This window comes from Panthera leo, chromosome B1, assembly GCF_018350215.1.
Source record: "Panthera leo isolate Ple1 chromosome B1, P.leo_Ple1_pat1.1, whole genome shotgun sequence".
In the NCBI taxonomy this organism is placed as follows: Eukaryota; Metazoa; Chordata; class Mammalia; order Carnivora; family Felidae; genus Panthera; species Panthera leo.
Window position 1 is genome coordinate 154,615,733 of NC_056682.1, and position 17,105 is coordinate 154,632,837.

The 17,105-nt window shown below is 34.1% G+C and overlaps 1 protein-coding gene across 1 annotated transcript in view; it reads right to left on the minus strand.

Moving 5' to 3' along the window:
* Positions 1–17,105, minus strand: part of ADGRL3 (adhesion G protein-coupled receptor L3) — a 690,326-nt gene that overhangs the window by 69,518 nt on the left and 603,703 nt on the right. Inside the window, exons 21-22 of the mRNA XM_042936279.1 lie at positions 6,508–6,574; positions 4,350–4,441 (exon numbers count right to left, since the gene is read on the minus strand). Coding sequence (XP_042792213.1) covers positions 4,350–4,441; positions 6,508–6,574 — 159 coding nt within the window. The remainder of the gene's footprint in view (positions 1–4,349; positions 4,442–6,507; positions 6,575–17,105) is intronic.

The following is a 17,105-nucleotide window of genomic DNA, read 5'->3' on the forward strand; positions in this document are numbered from 1 at the left end:
GAAATGTAGTTTTAAATTTTAATTACTTATTTAGAAATCTGAGAATTGGCATACCTCAGTTCCTCAGTAATCATGTTACCTATAGTAATTCACTCTATTATTTTTTACAGAGTATAACATTAATATAGTAATGAGCCAGCCAAATGAATTCTCTAAACTAACACAAAAATGTGCTTATTTTACTGATGATGAAATAAATTTTGATTTAAAATATAATTAAATTATTTTTAAAAAAATTAAATTAACTAAGGTAAATTGGAAGTCAGCCAGGCATAGTGTTAGGGAAAAGAAAGTGTTAGGGAAGGGAAACAGCAGAGTTAAAACCTGAAGCAAAAGAGAGTACATCCAGAGTGCCAGAGGGGCAAATGGCTTAATAAGAGGCCAGGGACACCTTGGTTGCTCAGTCAGTTAAGCATCAGACTTTTGATTTTGGCTCAGGTCATGATCTCACCGTTTGTGAGATCAAGGCCCTCATCAGGCTCTGCACTGATAGTTCAGGGCCTGCTTGTGGTTCAGTCCCTCTCTTCCTCTCTCTCTGCCCCTCTCCTGCTCACTCTTTCTCTCTCAAAAATAAATGCATAAATATTTACAAACAAAACAAAACAAGAGGTTAAAGAAAGAAAGAAGCGACTAGACCAGGAAGGTTTTGTAGGGTGGGGTAGGGAGTCTGGACTTTTGTGTGAGAGTAACAGGAAGCCACTGAAGAGTTTTACCCAAGGGAGTTGCACAGTGGGATTTGCTTTTAAAGAGATCGCTTTAGCTGAAGGTGGCAGCAAGAATCAATACAAGGAAAGATATTACAAGACCACTGCAGTGGTTCTGCAGAAGTTGATGGTGGCTTTTAAAAAATGGTGGCAGGGGTGCCCAGGTGGCTCAGTTAGTTAAGTGGCTCAAGTCACGATCTCATATGAGTTGGAGGCCAGCCTTGGGCTCTCAGTTGAGAGCTCAGAGCCTGGAGCCTGCTTTCAATTCTGTGTCTCTGTCTCTCTCTGCTCCTCCCTTGCTCATGCTTTCTCTCTCTCTCTCTCTCTCTCTCTCTCTCTCTCTCTCAGAAATAAATTTAAAAAAATTAACTAACTAACTAACTAACTAACTAACTAACTAACTAACTAAATGGTGGCAGTGAATATGGGGAGAAGCAAACACATTTTAGATAAAGGAGAGATCTATGTGTGAAAGAACATGCATAATGAAGGCAGTAAATATTTGATAATTGAATGAATGGTTTTAGAAAGATGTTGACTTTCGAAAGGTCTTATATGTTGGCTTTTTTTCCTCAATAAAGTGAACAATCTTAATAAAGTGGCTCATCTTAATCATTTTACAAAAATACAAAAAAAAAAAAAACCAAGAAAACATTATTAAATTTTATACCCTGTCTTATATACTGAAAAAAAGATTATCCAGATAAGTTTATAAATTTATAAAATTTATTTATAAATAAATACTCTCATATCACCTGTAATATTTAAAACTACATTATTATACAGATCCTTGCGAATTTTTCAAAATAAAAAGGATGCCAGGCTTTGTGCTTTCCTTAGTGATCAAAATCATTATTACCTTTTTAAAATTCTTCTTTCCTTACCAATTATGCCCTGTTGATTTCTTTACAAGTACTTCTTAAATAGTTAATATATTTTAAATAAAATGAAATGTCCTTCAGATTCTGGGAAGTGCAAGGAATATTTTCTTGAGATTGCTTTCCTATTTTCCCACATGCCCTTGTGCCCTGCAAATGGCCTTCTTTCCTACTTGATAGAGGAGAGTGGGCAGAAATCCCTCAGTTTACTGCCCTGCCCTGCTTCTCTACCATATCTACATCATCTACATTACTTATTTCATCCAGTCTCAGTGGAAAAGAACACCCTTTCTTCTCTTACCTAGGTAGAAAAGCGTCCTTCATGTAATCTAATAGAGTAGAATTGGTTGACCGCTATTCTGGATCTCATTCTCTACAATTCCTCAAGTCGCAGCTATAACAATGATTCCCTTTCTTATGTTTCTAACCACTCTGTTACTGTTCTTCTCCATCAGCACGTCCGTACCCTGTTTTTTCCATCTCAAAACTATCCCTTCTAATAACTACTTAATTTTTCTTCTTGCCTTATTGACTCTTTAGAAAAAATCATCAAAGTCTGTATATATATTCCTCTGCTCATTTGATGGTTGGGTATGTTTCATTATTATACCCATTTTGTCTTATTTTTATTTTTACAAGTAGGTTATTTATTTATTTATTTATTTATTTATTTATTTATTTATTTATAAGTAAGCTCTGCGTCCAATGTGGGACTTGAAGTCACAAACTTGAGATCAAGAGTCACATGTCTACTGACTGAGCCAGCCAGGTGCCCCATTATTGTACTCATTTTAAAAGGACAGGAAGGCTTCACAAGGTTAGATAAATTTTCCAAAGGCTATAAACTATAAAGCAGTTTGGACAGAACTTAAATCAAGATATTCTCATTTAAGGCTTTACTTTGCTTTGTAATATAAAGCTTAATGCCATCAATGTCATTCATGTAATTATTGCCATTTGTGTGTTTATTTTTCTAAGCAATAACATCATAAAGACTTGACCCATATCACCTGAAGAAATATATATGAATAATTACAGAACAAATTGGTCTTTTAAAATATGTGACTATAATAAGCACAAGACCTTTTTTTGTGCTTTTTTTTGTGCTTTTGATTTTTTTATGTTGTAAAAGCTGTTACATAGATACCAAAGTATTCACTTTTGATAGTACTTTAAAAACAACATAAATGGTAATAAAGTATTACTTGCAGTTTGCTTTATACCATAAAATAAGAGACAAAGAAGTTATCATTTATACTAAAGTAATAAAAGTATGATATGGCAAAGAAAACTTATTTTATAAGCCTATGTATTTATTTATTTATTTACTTACTTACTTATCTAAATTCAATTTCATCAGGAACAGACAGTCCAAGGAACGAATACTACAGTTTAGAAGGGCAGTCTAATTGTACATAATTCAAGAAAGTAATGACTATTATCACAACTAAGTAACATTACGAACTACAAAAGTCTACTACTCATTGTAGATAATTCTTATTTTCCTCCATTATATTATTTCTCTAATTTCTTAGCTATCCTTTTCAGTAAATTTAAACAGATGACTCCTTCAACAAAATTAACCACTTAGTGTCAATACACTTTTGTCACTAAAGTCCTTAATGTATTGCTTTATTCTATAACATTCATTAAAGGCCTACTATGGGCAAGAAACTGTGTCAGGCACTAAATGTAGATGAAAAATGGGTGACATAGCTGCTATCTGAGGTAGTTCGAGGAGAATGTTCAAAAGTCACAGGTGACCTCATGAAACGTCTGAAAGTACATTCATTTAAATAAAAACATTTAGCCAGGTTAATACATAGCACAGGCAAATTATATACAATTACAATTTAATATATTACATATATTAATGACTAATGTACATCTCCCCATTACAATCTCTCTCAAGTGTCCCAGCCTCTGAAGGGACAACATAAAAATTTGGTTATACTGAGAAAGTATTTTTCTTTTCAGAAAATGTAAATTAGCTTCTTTTGTATATATATAAAACAAGTACTACTAGTGTGGAAAGGAATGTGAATATTTTCATACCTCTGCATGGCAAGGGCTTTCTGAGCATAGAGAAATAGAATTTGGATTAAAGGACAAACCTTGGAAGTTAAAAGATAGCTGAGTAGATAGAGAGACTTCTGGAGTGATTTACCTCCCAAGAGGGAAGCGTTAACATTTCAAAGGGGTTAAAGCCTGGAGCTATATATTTATATACCATAGGACTTTCCATGGGGAGTTGGGTTTTCTCTTCCTCTCTCAGAAGGAGAGGGGGGCCAGCTTCATAACAGCTCCTCTACAATTGCCCAGATTAATAATCTTGGGGTTCTTCTCCTGTGGTGTAAAATCTCCCTTGTGCTGCTCACAGGGTCACCATTCTACTCTCTTCACATTGCTCTGAAGGGGGAGATGGGGTATTGGTAACTGATGTGGTTACTGCTCCAAGAAACAACAGTCTATCCAGATACAGAAACTTTGTATTGGCTCAGGAAAAAAATAATAAATGTACATCTTAAGAGCTTCTCATGTTGAAAATCAGAGTTTTGGGAAAAAGTTTTTTTGAAGACAAAGCTTCATTATACTTATTTTCAGGCAGATCAGGTCATCTCAGTAGTCAATAAATGATCTTATTCAGCAAAGACAACACATCGATCCTCATCATTCTGTCACAAGATTTCAATAGAATTAAAAGTAGGGATAATTTAGAGTACCAAACTTAGGATGGCTAAAGAAAACAAAAAGAAAAATCACTTACTTGATATTATCAAGGCAGCCCGATTCAGGTTTCAGAATGGCAGTATGATGAAACATTTTATATAAAGCAATCCCAAGGAAGATTACATTAAGCTGTAATGTAAAAGGTACTATTATGTAGCATAACTGGAATAAAAAAAAAAAAAAAAAGTAAGTCTATTCTCCATAACAGATGAGTTGTTCTGGGAAATTAGCTCTCACTATACTTATAAAGGAATTGGATCATAGATGATTGCCTAGTATTTTAGCAAAGGCAAGAAGCCACTTTAGGGAGTTGGGATACCAATGAGTTACAAAGCACCATTATGCCAAAATACATACAAATAAAAAATCAGCAGCAGTTGGAATGATGCTGTGGAAATTGTAAAATAACTCAAAGCCAGGTATATGTTGAAAAAAATGGGCGTCTGGGTGGCTCAGTTGGTTAAGGTTCCAACTCTTGATTTCTGGTCAGGTCATGATTTCTTGGTTGGTGAGTTCAAGCTCCATGTCAGACTCTATGCTGACAGCATGGAGCCTGCTTGGGATTCCTCTCTCTCCCTTTGTCTCTGCCCCTATCCTGCTTGTGCATGCGCACGTGTTCTGTCTTCTCTCTCTCTCTGTCTCTGTCTCTCTCAAAATAAATAAACATTAAAAAAAAAAAACCAAAAAAAATTATTCCAGGTGTGTTACTATTTCTGCCCACTGAACGTGGCCCCAAATTTACTGTTTGGGGATATATTTTGTGAACACAGCCCCAAATTTACTATTTGGGGATATATTTTGAAATGTTACATTCCAAAAACATAAATACTAAAATCAATAATATATTTTTGAAGAGCTAGATCAAAAGGATTATAAAATGGTGGTAAATTCTAATGCTACAACAAACTAGGATTAAAGTCCAGAAAACACTCAATGATACTGTTATATCACTAGAATCACCAGAGAGAGGATAGAACTTAAAGCAAAACAAAACAAAAAGTTCCAGTGTAAATTCCACATATTACATATATACAAACTATAGAAAATATATTGAACTGCCCTTTGTGACCTGGTTTGTTTTAATATGTTCCAAAATTTAGGATTGGTGGGGTCGAGGAAAATCCAGTTATAAGCCCTACTGAAGTTCTCTCAATAATACAATTCTACAATCCTTTATCAAATCCCAAAAAGTCTGAAAAGTGAGAGTATTAAAAAATTAATTGAGTGGCCAAAAAGCCTAACCTTAACTAAATCTATTTGGTGGGAAAACCGAACTTGTACTGACATAGGGTTCTTCTATCTTTATTCGATTTGCTTTTACTTTCCCATTTTTTTTTCTGCTGAATTATTACTGTTTGGTTTTAGAGTCCTGCCTTGTCCCTACTGTTGATATTCATTGATGTGTTTGCTTTGGGCAACTGTTTATTCTCTACTAGGAATTCTATCTAATATGCAGTACATGTACCATATTGTCTTTCCGAAGTTTGAAAACTTTCTGAATTCTAAAATATGCCTGCTTCAAAGGATTTCAGATAATGAATTGGATATCTTTATCTTATTCAGAATCAAGAGGCCATTTTATCTGGAGAATGACTTTGTATTATAAAATGATGAGTATATAAATAATGCCAAAAATAGAAACTAAATTACAATAAATAATTCATATTTGAAATCAAGATATTATGCATCTAAAAATACAAAAAGAAGTATGATTCCGAACACTTGTGTAACTTATTTGTGCCATTCTTAAGTGAAATCCTTCTGAATTTTAAAGTTTTTGAGATTTATATAAAAAACAAAACTGGAAGGAATAGTAAGGTATATTGCCACATTTCCAATTTCTGATTTCATTCATAGTTCAAATTATTTAAATAAAAGACAGGAAAAATATACTGTTGTGAAACTTGAAGTCATTGCTGTTCAAAATCCTACAAAACCAAATAGATTATGTTGGATCAGACTCCTAAGGAACTATGGTACTGCACAAATATTTGCAAAGGCATGTTTTCTACTCCAACAGTGTTGATTACATTTTTTACAAGATAAAAGTAGACTCTAATGAGTGTCTAATTGCTTGAGTCATATAGGGTCAAAAAGTAGATGCTTTTCCCAAATTCACCTATGTAAATTAAAGATGGCCAGATCATAGAAGTTTTATTTCTTGACCTGGGAGACACATAGTGAGGAGTTCTTACCATAATTATCAAGGTCGCTGGTCCTATAAAGCTCCAAATGAAGTAGGTGTCAAGTCGGAGCCAACATCTGCAATGAAACACAAGGGAGAGAAGGGATTAAGGACTGGGTATGGGACATACATCAAAAGTGAGAGAGTGACAGAGAAGAATGTGAACTGCAAAGCATCCCACTGGGAGACAGGAAATATTACATTGCTTGTTCATTTAAATGCTGAATTATGTGCCCAATTTCTGACAGCACTATTGATGGAGTAAGATAATTACCCCTGGAGGAAGCAGGGAAAAAATGGCACTAGGCCTATTTGCTAAGTCCTTTTGTGTCTGTCATAGGACCCTTAAAAAAAAAAAAAGAAAAGAAAGAGAGAAAAAGCCATACACATAGCCATTAAATCGAGTAGCTTTAAGCTATCCTTTTCTCTCCAATTATGGTGCTACATAACCTGTCTATCAGCTGTCAGGCAAAGTGACATTTTCCTGTCAAGAAGATCTGAGGAAATTCAGTACAAAGAAGAAATAAATTTGGTATCAGAAGATTGAAGTTTAATTAGGTTGGGCAGCCAACCTTTGAGAGTTCTTGAGTCTGAAAAAGTGCATTGTTACTGCCAATGCTTCTGGGGTTGCAAATGATCCTTAGCATCCCGTGAAGTTGATTCATGACCCAAAAGTAAATTATTAATCACTTAATTTCAGTCACATTTAATACTCCCCCAATTCTTAAAGCCTCTGGGAAATTACATTTTCATTCTTCAGGATGACAGGAAGACAAAATGGAAGTGACTAGTTATGAGAAAGATTAATGTAAATTTTGAACAAATTACATTTGATGTTAAAAATCATATCTTGAATTATTTGCCATTTTGCTATATTTGAAGAATAATCAAAAAAGAAAACACCTCCAGTGGAAAATATTCAAGAGTGGTTTGCTAAGTAGTCTAAAACTGCAAGTCCAAAGTAGATAAACATTTGATTATTATGAAAATGTTACTTAAATCTCAGCAATAATGGACTACCAGAGAAGGTATGAAGAAAGGAACTTATCAATGTCCATCGGTAGAGGAATGGATCAATCAAATGTTTTCTATTCATATGAGGAAATGTTATAAAACAGGTAAAAGGGAGGAGGTGGACTTTTATATGTCAACAAGAGAGATCATAACAACAAATGCCTTACACCTTTGAACATGCATTTCACCCTTGAACAACATAGTTTTGAAGTGTGTGGGTCCACTTCCATGTGGATTATTTTTTGATAAATACAGTATAGTGCTGTAAATGTACTTTCGCTTCCTTGGGATTTTCTTAATAACATTTCCTTTCCTCTAGCTTACTTTATTGTAAGAACACAGTGTATCATATATATAACATATAAAATATGTGCTAATTGACTATTGATATTATCGGTACGGCTTCTGTCTGGTCAACAATAAGCTATTAGTAGTTACGTTTGGGGGGGATCAAAAGTTATACGCAGATTTTGGACTGCACAGGGGTCAGCACTCAGAGCTCTTCAAGTGTCAAGTGTATATTTAAAATATTACTTATATTTTTGACAGATATACACACACATATAAGTAATTTTATTTAATTGAAAGGGAAAAAATCAAACTCATATTAGTGTTTGCCTCTCATATGAGAGTAGGAGGACTAAAAGTGGACCAAAGGGCTTAACCATATGTTTTATTTTAATAATTACTGGAAACAACATGCCAAAATACAACAGTCTAACATCTGAGTGATTGAGGCAGTGATGTTTATTATGTTTTTCTTTTGACTTTTCCATAACTTATTTTTTTAAAAAAGGTTAAATCCTAAATTTTTAAGCAAATTAAAAATAACCATATACTCTGAAAACATCAATTTTAAAACAACAAAAATCCAGCTTTCTTCTACTAAGTTAAATATATGTAATTTCAACAGAAGTTTAATATTTGTCCACCAAAAAGAAACTGACTACAAGTTCATATTTTTTTACATAGATGGATATTTTTTCCTATATTCAAGATAAACATAACAATCCTACTTGAAAACATGCTATCATGGAAACAATAAACACTTAAACTGCTAGCTCTTAGCTTGCTTGAGTAATTAGTTATCTTTTTGTTGGTCTGTTGTCCAAAAACTGTGGTCATGGAAAATAAAAGTATGGTGGTGCCAATAAGCAGAATCAAACCAGAAAATTCAGGTTTGAAATATGAATATTATCTTCATGCTGACCACAGGGTAGTTTGCTATCACCCTAATACAGGTGTGTGTGTGTGTGGAGGGGGAAGACCAGAACAGAGGAAGTATTCATGAATCTTTCTTGGTTCTCATCAAAGACCATATTTTTCTTCAAGACCTCAAGATAAGAACAATAAAAGACAAAGCATGGACATTTGCCCATATTAGAACACGAACACACACACACACACACACACACACACACACACTGTCCAAGAATGCTGCTGAAATTATAACATGATACAATACTAATAAATTTTGTAATGACTGTTAATAGTATAGCTCCTGTTGTTTTGTAGGTCAAACATGTTTTTGAGAGCTAATCTAAGACATAAAACACATCTTCAAATTCTTTTTAAAAGAAAATGTGCTTCAAGAACTTCTGAAAAAAATGTTACTCTACAGGTTAAGGATTCTTATAAAGATAATTTAAATTATGTTATTACAGAGTGCTTTGGACTAGGTAGGGAATTTAAAAATTTTAAATCATCTCACCAAATGTGTTGTTAAAATGAAATAATGCCATTAAATTTTAGCCTTACAAAGCTTTACTTTTTGGAAAACAGTCTCAGCAAATGCTTTATTTGGAAATAAACATGCTTTTGGCATAGTGATCTTTAAATGTGGAACTGAAATTACTTTAGAAATTATTATTTTTTTATTTTTTAAGAAAATGCTACAATATCTATTTGGTGTAATAGATTTAAATTCCCTTTGGAGAGGATCAGTGAAAGAGGCAATATGAAACACTTAAAATGTACTGAGTAAATCATCCCTTCTTGAGCACTCTCTGGGCTTGACTATCTTCTGGAAAGCAGTGTGGCAAAAATCCCTTTTCTAATTCGAATGCCATATGGCCACACCTGCTGTTGTTTTTGGCCACATGCTGGTTTTCTCAAAGCTTTCTCTCTTTCCCATTAACTACCTTAAAAGTTTGAATGATTCCTGCCCCGAGTTCCCTGTGACAATGTTGAAAGAATTCACCTGGCTTTAAGGTAAAGGAGAGTATTATGTCAGGTGTTTATTACATGCATGGACACATATATCCCATGTCATGGTATTCAAGAAGTCTAGGCCATTCAGTGTGATGTGGCTATAGTGAAAATGCTCAGGTTAAGAGGAGACAAATGTGAGAGGAACAACTTACTTCATGAAGCACAATAAAGTCCAGCTTGCAAATGGCTAGACAGACCTGTTATTGAAGAATATGATTTATCTGAAAATTGCCTTCATCCACTAAGCAATATTTAATTTGTGAAGTCATTAATGTTAATAGACCATTCTTGCTAATTTTTAAGATATGTCAATTTCTTTTTCTAATGAAATTCAGTCATACGAATATAATTTATAAAGGATGTTTATACCAGTACAAAAGAGATGGCTTGCAGTTGAAAAAGCAAGTACATTCTGACCTCACTACATGCTTATTTGAAGTCATGTTGAAAAATATTGTGAGATCAGATATATTTTGGAATTCAAAGGAGCACTTGTCATATACCATAAACCTTGACTTTTTTCCCATTTGTCTAATACAAAGAAGTCATAAAAATTATCTTTTTGTAGCATTTTTCAAATTGTAAAACCAGAATATATTGTTATATATTTGATGAAGTCTTACTATATTAATACAAGTTTACTGATTAAATATTCAAGAGAACTGACACTAATCCACAAGGACATACTATTATTTTATTGCAGAATTATTCTCTTCAAAAATGTAAGAAATCATATTGCAAATTAAATAATAAAGTGTTGATATTGGATCAGTCTTCCATAAAAATGTCAATTATCAATCTAGCCTTTATCACCTTCATGTATACACAGAAATAATAAAACAAATTAATTTCTCAAAACAAGACAAGAGAAATAGACAAGAACATACTTCTAAAGCTTATTTTCTTTTACTATTAAATTACCATTTTATTATCATTAGTCATTTTAAAAAATGTCTGATTCTGTATTTAGAAAACTGGTAAGTTAATTACCCAACGTATATTAAGTGCCACCTAAAACATTTGTTTTACAATGCTTTTAGATTTCAGTAACATTATCAGAATCTACTTCCTTATGTCAAGTTAGCATGTTTAATATAGTGTCATTAACATGCTCTGGGACATTATATTTTGTTGCCTATTTAATTTACTCTTATCCAACTAGATATCTGACTATTCTCCAGGGTCTGAAACAACGTAAGTTAACAATGGTGTTTTCTTCATTTTCTACTCGACTCCAAATTGCAGACTGAACCATCCTTGGTGAGTATTAAATGTAGCCAGCAAACAATATTTGGCTACTACTAGACCATAAAACTTACAAGGCTTAATTATATCAGGTTGTTTATGAGAGTTTGTATAATACATAATATTTCTTTTCTCTGTAACATATGCAGATCTCTTTATATTTGTACTACAAATATCTAGCAAGATTGAGAGAGAAAAGAAGGAGTAAAGAGAATTGGGGCAAGAAAAAAAGGAAGTGAGGGGGAAAAGGGGCAAATGTATACTTCAAGCATAATAACTTTGGTTCTAAACTCAGTGCATAGTATGTCTGTTAAGATTTTTTTAAGTTTATTTATGTATTTTGAGAGAGAGAGAGAGAGAGAGAGAGAGAGAGAGAGAATATCCCAGGCAGGTTTCATACTGTCAGTGCAGAGCCTGATGTGGGACTCTAATTCATGAACTGTGAGATCATGACCTGAGTTGAAATCAAGAGCCAGATGTTTAACTGACTGAAGCCACCCAGGCGCCCTTGTTAAGACTTTTTTTCCCCCTGTTCAGATTTTTTTTTTAACGTTTATTTATTTTTGAGATAGAGAGACAGAGCATGAACGGGGGAAGGTCAGAGAGAGAGGGAGACACAGAATCCAAAACAGGCTCCAGGCTCTGAGCTGTCAGCACAGAGCCCGATGTGGGGTTCGAACCCACGAACTGCGAGATCATGACCTGAGCTGAAGTCAGACGCTCAACTGACTGAGCCACCCAGGTCCCGCCCTGTTCAGATTTTTTAATGCCATTTTCATCACAGCACACTCATGCATCTAATCTTGAAATACTTTGTGAGCAAGTATATGAACTGGAAAAAATATTAGCAGAGTGATGCAGGAATGGAGTGTGACCAGTGGTAGTCAAGACTAGCATTTGTGGTTCACCTACAGCTTGGGATCGTAGAATTCAGCACTAGATCTCATACATGAAATGCAGGTTATATTATCTTCATGTCCCCAGTATGTTACTTGAAAGATAAATGTTTCACTACTTCATCAGCAAAATACATCCTACACTTTTAGGGTGGACTACAAAGGTTAGAAAAGCTTTATTATTACTAAATGTTGGAATATTTCCCACGGTCCCACATTGCTTAAGTTAATTGAGGCAACAACATAAGAATTGTAATCACTACTCTATAAATGGATGTTTTTAATACAATTTATTGTACTAAATTAGAACAATGTTGCTAATCATAAAATCTGTATTTCTTTATTTGTATCAGACAAATAATAGTACCAGTAATAATAATATTTCTAATTCAACAAATGCTTATATATACCAGATACTTTACATATATGCTTACTTATATATAGGGGCGCTAGGTGGCTCAGTTAAGCATCCGACTTTGGCTCAGGTCATGATCTGGCACTTTCTAAGTCCGAGCCCCACATTGGGCTCTCTGCTGTCAGTGAAGAATCCACTTTGGGTCTTCTGTCCCCCTCTCCCTCTCTGCCTCTCCCCTGCTCACACTCTCTCAGAAATAAACATTTATTTATTATAAATTTAAAAAAGATATATATATATTCATACACATACACATATACATATCTATTTAATCATATATACAAAAACACATATTCTCAAACTTTGTAATAGTTTTGCAAGATGCTTATAGATTGGAATTATAGATTGGAGAATGAAACTCTGGAAATCTAAGTGACCTGTCCATAGCTACAGCCCCTGAGGTGGGGCTGGAGCTCAAGGCCCCAAGATCTGAGTCACATGCTCTACCCACTGAGCCGGCCAGGAGTCCCCATCCAATTCAATGTTATTTAGCTGGGCTCCTTGTTTAATAATATTATAATCTAGTATTTAAAAAATATCAAGGGGCTCAGTTGGTTAAGCGTCCAACTTCGGCTCAGGTCATGATCTCTCAGTTCATGAGTTCAAGCCCTGAGTCAGGCTCTGTGCTGACAGCTCAGAGCCTGCAGCCTGCTTCGGATTCTGTCTCCATCTCTCTGCCCCTCCCCGACTCATGCTCTGTCTCTCTCAAAAATAAATATTAAAAAATATTTTTAGGGGTGCCTGGGTGGCTCAGTTGGTTAAGCATCTGACTTCAGCTCAGGTCACGATCTCACAACTCATGAGTTCAAGCCCAGTGTCAGGTTCTGTGCTGACAGCTTGGAGCCTAGAACTGGCTTCAAATTCTGTGTCTCTGGCTCTCTCTGCCCCTCCCCCACTCATGGTCTGTCTCTCTCAAAAATAAATAAACATTGAAAAACAATTAAAAAAAATCAATACTCACTTTTCTACCCAAATGATTACATTGGTTGAATAATGAAGTGAAAATAAAAAACTGGGGGTGGGGGTTTTTAACCAGCACAGGGGAGACTACCTCTTTTAGAGTTGTTCTTAAACTATTGAGCTAGGGAGACAAATATAAGACTTAATAGATGATTTATAATAATTTTCAGATCATAAAATTTGATTTCAATTATTTTTAAGACCTTGGTTATGCTTCTAGTACTCAATGATGTTCTGATTCACTATAAATGTTTATGACCTAATTGACGTATTTCGGAAACCCCTTACAAATACTCAAGCCCACGTTTTAAATCTTGGGCTATTCTTTGGGCTTTACTCTGTTCCAAGCCCTCCCTCCTCCTGGAACCTGCTCCCAATCCTTTTCCCATCTACCCATCATGTTAACCACTCCTTTCTCTTATATTATTTGATTGTGAGGAAAGTGGTATAAACTATAAATGTGATTTTCTCTTTAAAGAAAATTTAACTGTTAAAATGGTTTGCATTTTTTTGGTAATATTGAGGTAATTAAAATTTACATGAACTAATTAGTTTCAGGTCATAAAATAAAAGTATCTAGCACAAAAATTCCAAATCAGCTCTGTTTAAATTATCGTTAAGTCAATGCCAGCCTTTATTGTCTGACAGTATCATTTATTGGATGACGTCACTGAACGTGCATACGGATAAGAGTGTAAGAGAGACTAAGAGAAGAAACAACAACAGAGATAAAATTGAATAAATGCCCATTGTTAACGGTACAATTTAGAATGTAGTCCACCAGCTGAGAGTTACTTATTTTTTTAAATGACTATACTGGTCTTCTAAACTCATTTTTTGAATGTCCAATTATTGTGACTAAATGTAATTCTAAGTACATTCTCGAGAATACTGTCAGCACAGATAAAAAGATTTCACTAAACGATATCAGAAAATAATAATAAAATTATCTTACAAGCATTGTAAATTGATGGCAAACTAAGCAACTTCTCAAAAACAAATTATGTGTGTTTTGTGTGTTTGTGTTTAGTAATCAACAACCCTAACAACATTTCATAGAAAAACACATCATAACGCGTCAGCCATATGAAATATGATAGTTACCACTATCTGCATCAAAATAACATTTATTTAACCTACAAAAGTAATTTTATCTCTGATTTTATCTCCTACCATTGATATGCTTCTCTACTTTTTAGAAATGTAAGCAATTATTACTATTATTATTATTATTAAAGGTTTCAGAGATAAAATCTCATTGGCAGTATAGTAAAATATAAGTACATTAAGAGGAGAGAAAAGGGAAAAAGGTTTATTATTATTTGGATTACTATAATATATATTCAATGGTTTTATTCTAGATGTACTCTAAGTGGTTGAAACTGAGGAGTAAAAACTTAATAATAATAATAAAGTTCCAATAATAAGTGAAATAGATTTCCAAGACATAAAAATTCAATGTATTGAGCTTACTAAGAATTTACAGAAAGTGGCTGATAATATGTTCTGAATTCTGGCTAATTCCAATTTATTTAAGACTGGATTTGTATTTTAAAAAAAGTCAATGTAGCATATAAGAAGGGGCCGCTGGTAAACAGACAAACAAAAGGAACAGTGCAATTGAGATAGTAGATTTACATGAAAAAAAGAGTCAGGAGATGAACAGGGAGTCAGGAATGCCATCCAAAGTCAAATAAAAGCAATGAACAATAGTAACAGAAACTGGAACAACAAAGACAGATTTGATAATAAGGAACAAGATATATAATTCTATACATAGAAATCCTTCGAGTTGTGTAAAAATTCATTGCTTATATTTTTCTTTGAGAAGATATCTTGATTAAACACCTGATACAAAACATGATCTGTTCATTTCAGCTTCTCAAGTAAATACAAATGACTGAATAATGTTTCTTTCTCCACACCTGCTTCTTCAATGGGCAAAATAGACACTGGATTGGATGAATTCCCAATCGGTAGAAGTTAAACATTTTTTTCCATGTATTCTGAAGGTCTCTCTGTGGACAATGTATTTAAGATGCACAAAAGAGCCACCAAATGCTCTATGCCTGCCTATGATAGAATTTTAAGCAATTTTCCTTATTCTCCTCTCTCCCTCTTTCATCTATCCTTCCTTTTCTCTATATCTGCTTTGTTGCTCTTTGTGTTGGGAAAAATCATAATTGTGGAACCGAACTATTATCAAGGCTTATTTTAAATCAGTGCCTGGGAAGTAAATTAGCCTCTATTCCCACACAGTAATAATGTCAGTAAATGAGAGCTTCCAGTTATGGTGCAGGAAATTAAAGCAATGATGGCCAAAGATTGAACAGTCACAAGAGACTTACATATTATTGATTCTAAGAAAAGATAGATTCCTACTATCCAGAAAATGACATCTTCTCAAAATAAATGACTAAAACACAAAGCAAGCAAGTCTGAGTCAGTTTAGTAACAGGAAAATTTGGAAATATCTAAAAAGAAAAAAATAAATAAAATAAAAGCAAATCAGGAACTGCAAGAGAGTAAAATGAAATTATTGAGAAGAATATTCGAATGCTATAAGGTCACAAATAATTACATATCACTCAATTTAATATCTGAGAGGGGATGTACATTAATTAAAGTATAAAATCCGATGGCCTAAGTGTAGTGACTGCTAGAGAGTTCCTTTTTAAGTTGATGAAAACGTTATAAAATTAGACGGTGGTGATGGGTGTATAACTGTGAATGTACTAAAATCTACTGAAGCATACACTTTGAAAGAGTGAATTTTATGGTATGTGGATTATATCAATAAAGGTGTTATTAAAAACAACAACAACAACAACAAACTTTTGATTTAATCCCCCCACCCCTAAGAGGTCTTTAGAGGCAAACATTTTTAATGTCTTTGATCCTAATTTGTTCTACAGTGGTCACTGGGATCTACAAAATGAACTCAGACTTGACCACAATTCATAAAGGTCAGGTTAAGAAATTATTATTGTTGCATTTAGACAAATGGCCTCATATAGCCTTCACCGTACTCTGGGCAGGGGGTGGGGAGGGGGGACAATCAACAGAAGTGAGACAGTCTTCTTTCAATCACAGTGTTCATGCCTCGGAACAGACATGTATTCCACTTTAACTATGCTCCCAGTAACACTTCTGCTTGTCTTCTCTCCTTATGAATTCTCTCTTCTGGGAAGTGAGCTGCTTTATTGCCAGCATATTCAGGCTGCTGATTGCTGGTGGCAAGTCATGAAATTTGGCTTATTAACTTCTGTACAAATTGATGTTATCTAACCTCATCTGAGCCTTCACTACTGCTTGGAAATCTTATTAATGTCTAATTGGCTCCTTAACACATTTTCCATAGTGCTCATTTCAAGGCTTTTCAAATCTCCTGTCCTCTCCAAATGACCTCACCTATTCACTCAGCCGAAGTCAGGTTCTTCTGCTTGATGGAAAAGTTCTTCCACTTCGAAATTTACCTTACCTTTTCTTTCCTTTATACTCATCTCAGAAGAGAGAGGTCATTTTACTCTTCCCAAAACATCCTAGTTTAGTGGAAATAAATCTGACCTGTTTTATCACACACATCTGCCACTAACTAGCTCTAGCATCATGGGCCTGGCAATTAATTATCTGATCTTTGATTTTTTTTCATCTGTAAAATTAATGTCTTGGACCACGTGAATTCCAATGCCACTTTCATTATTAAATAAGGTTTTCCTAATCTTATGTACAATCTTATGCCTTTCTATCCCCCAGGACCTTTCCTTTTCATTCAGCCTCTCTCTATATTAAATACAAATGAAGCATAAGATATTTTCTCTCTATTAGTCTCCTCCTATCAACTTGATTCTTCCCACCCTAGACATT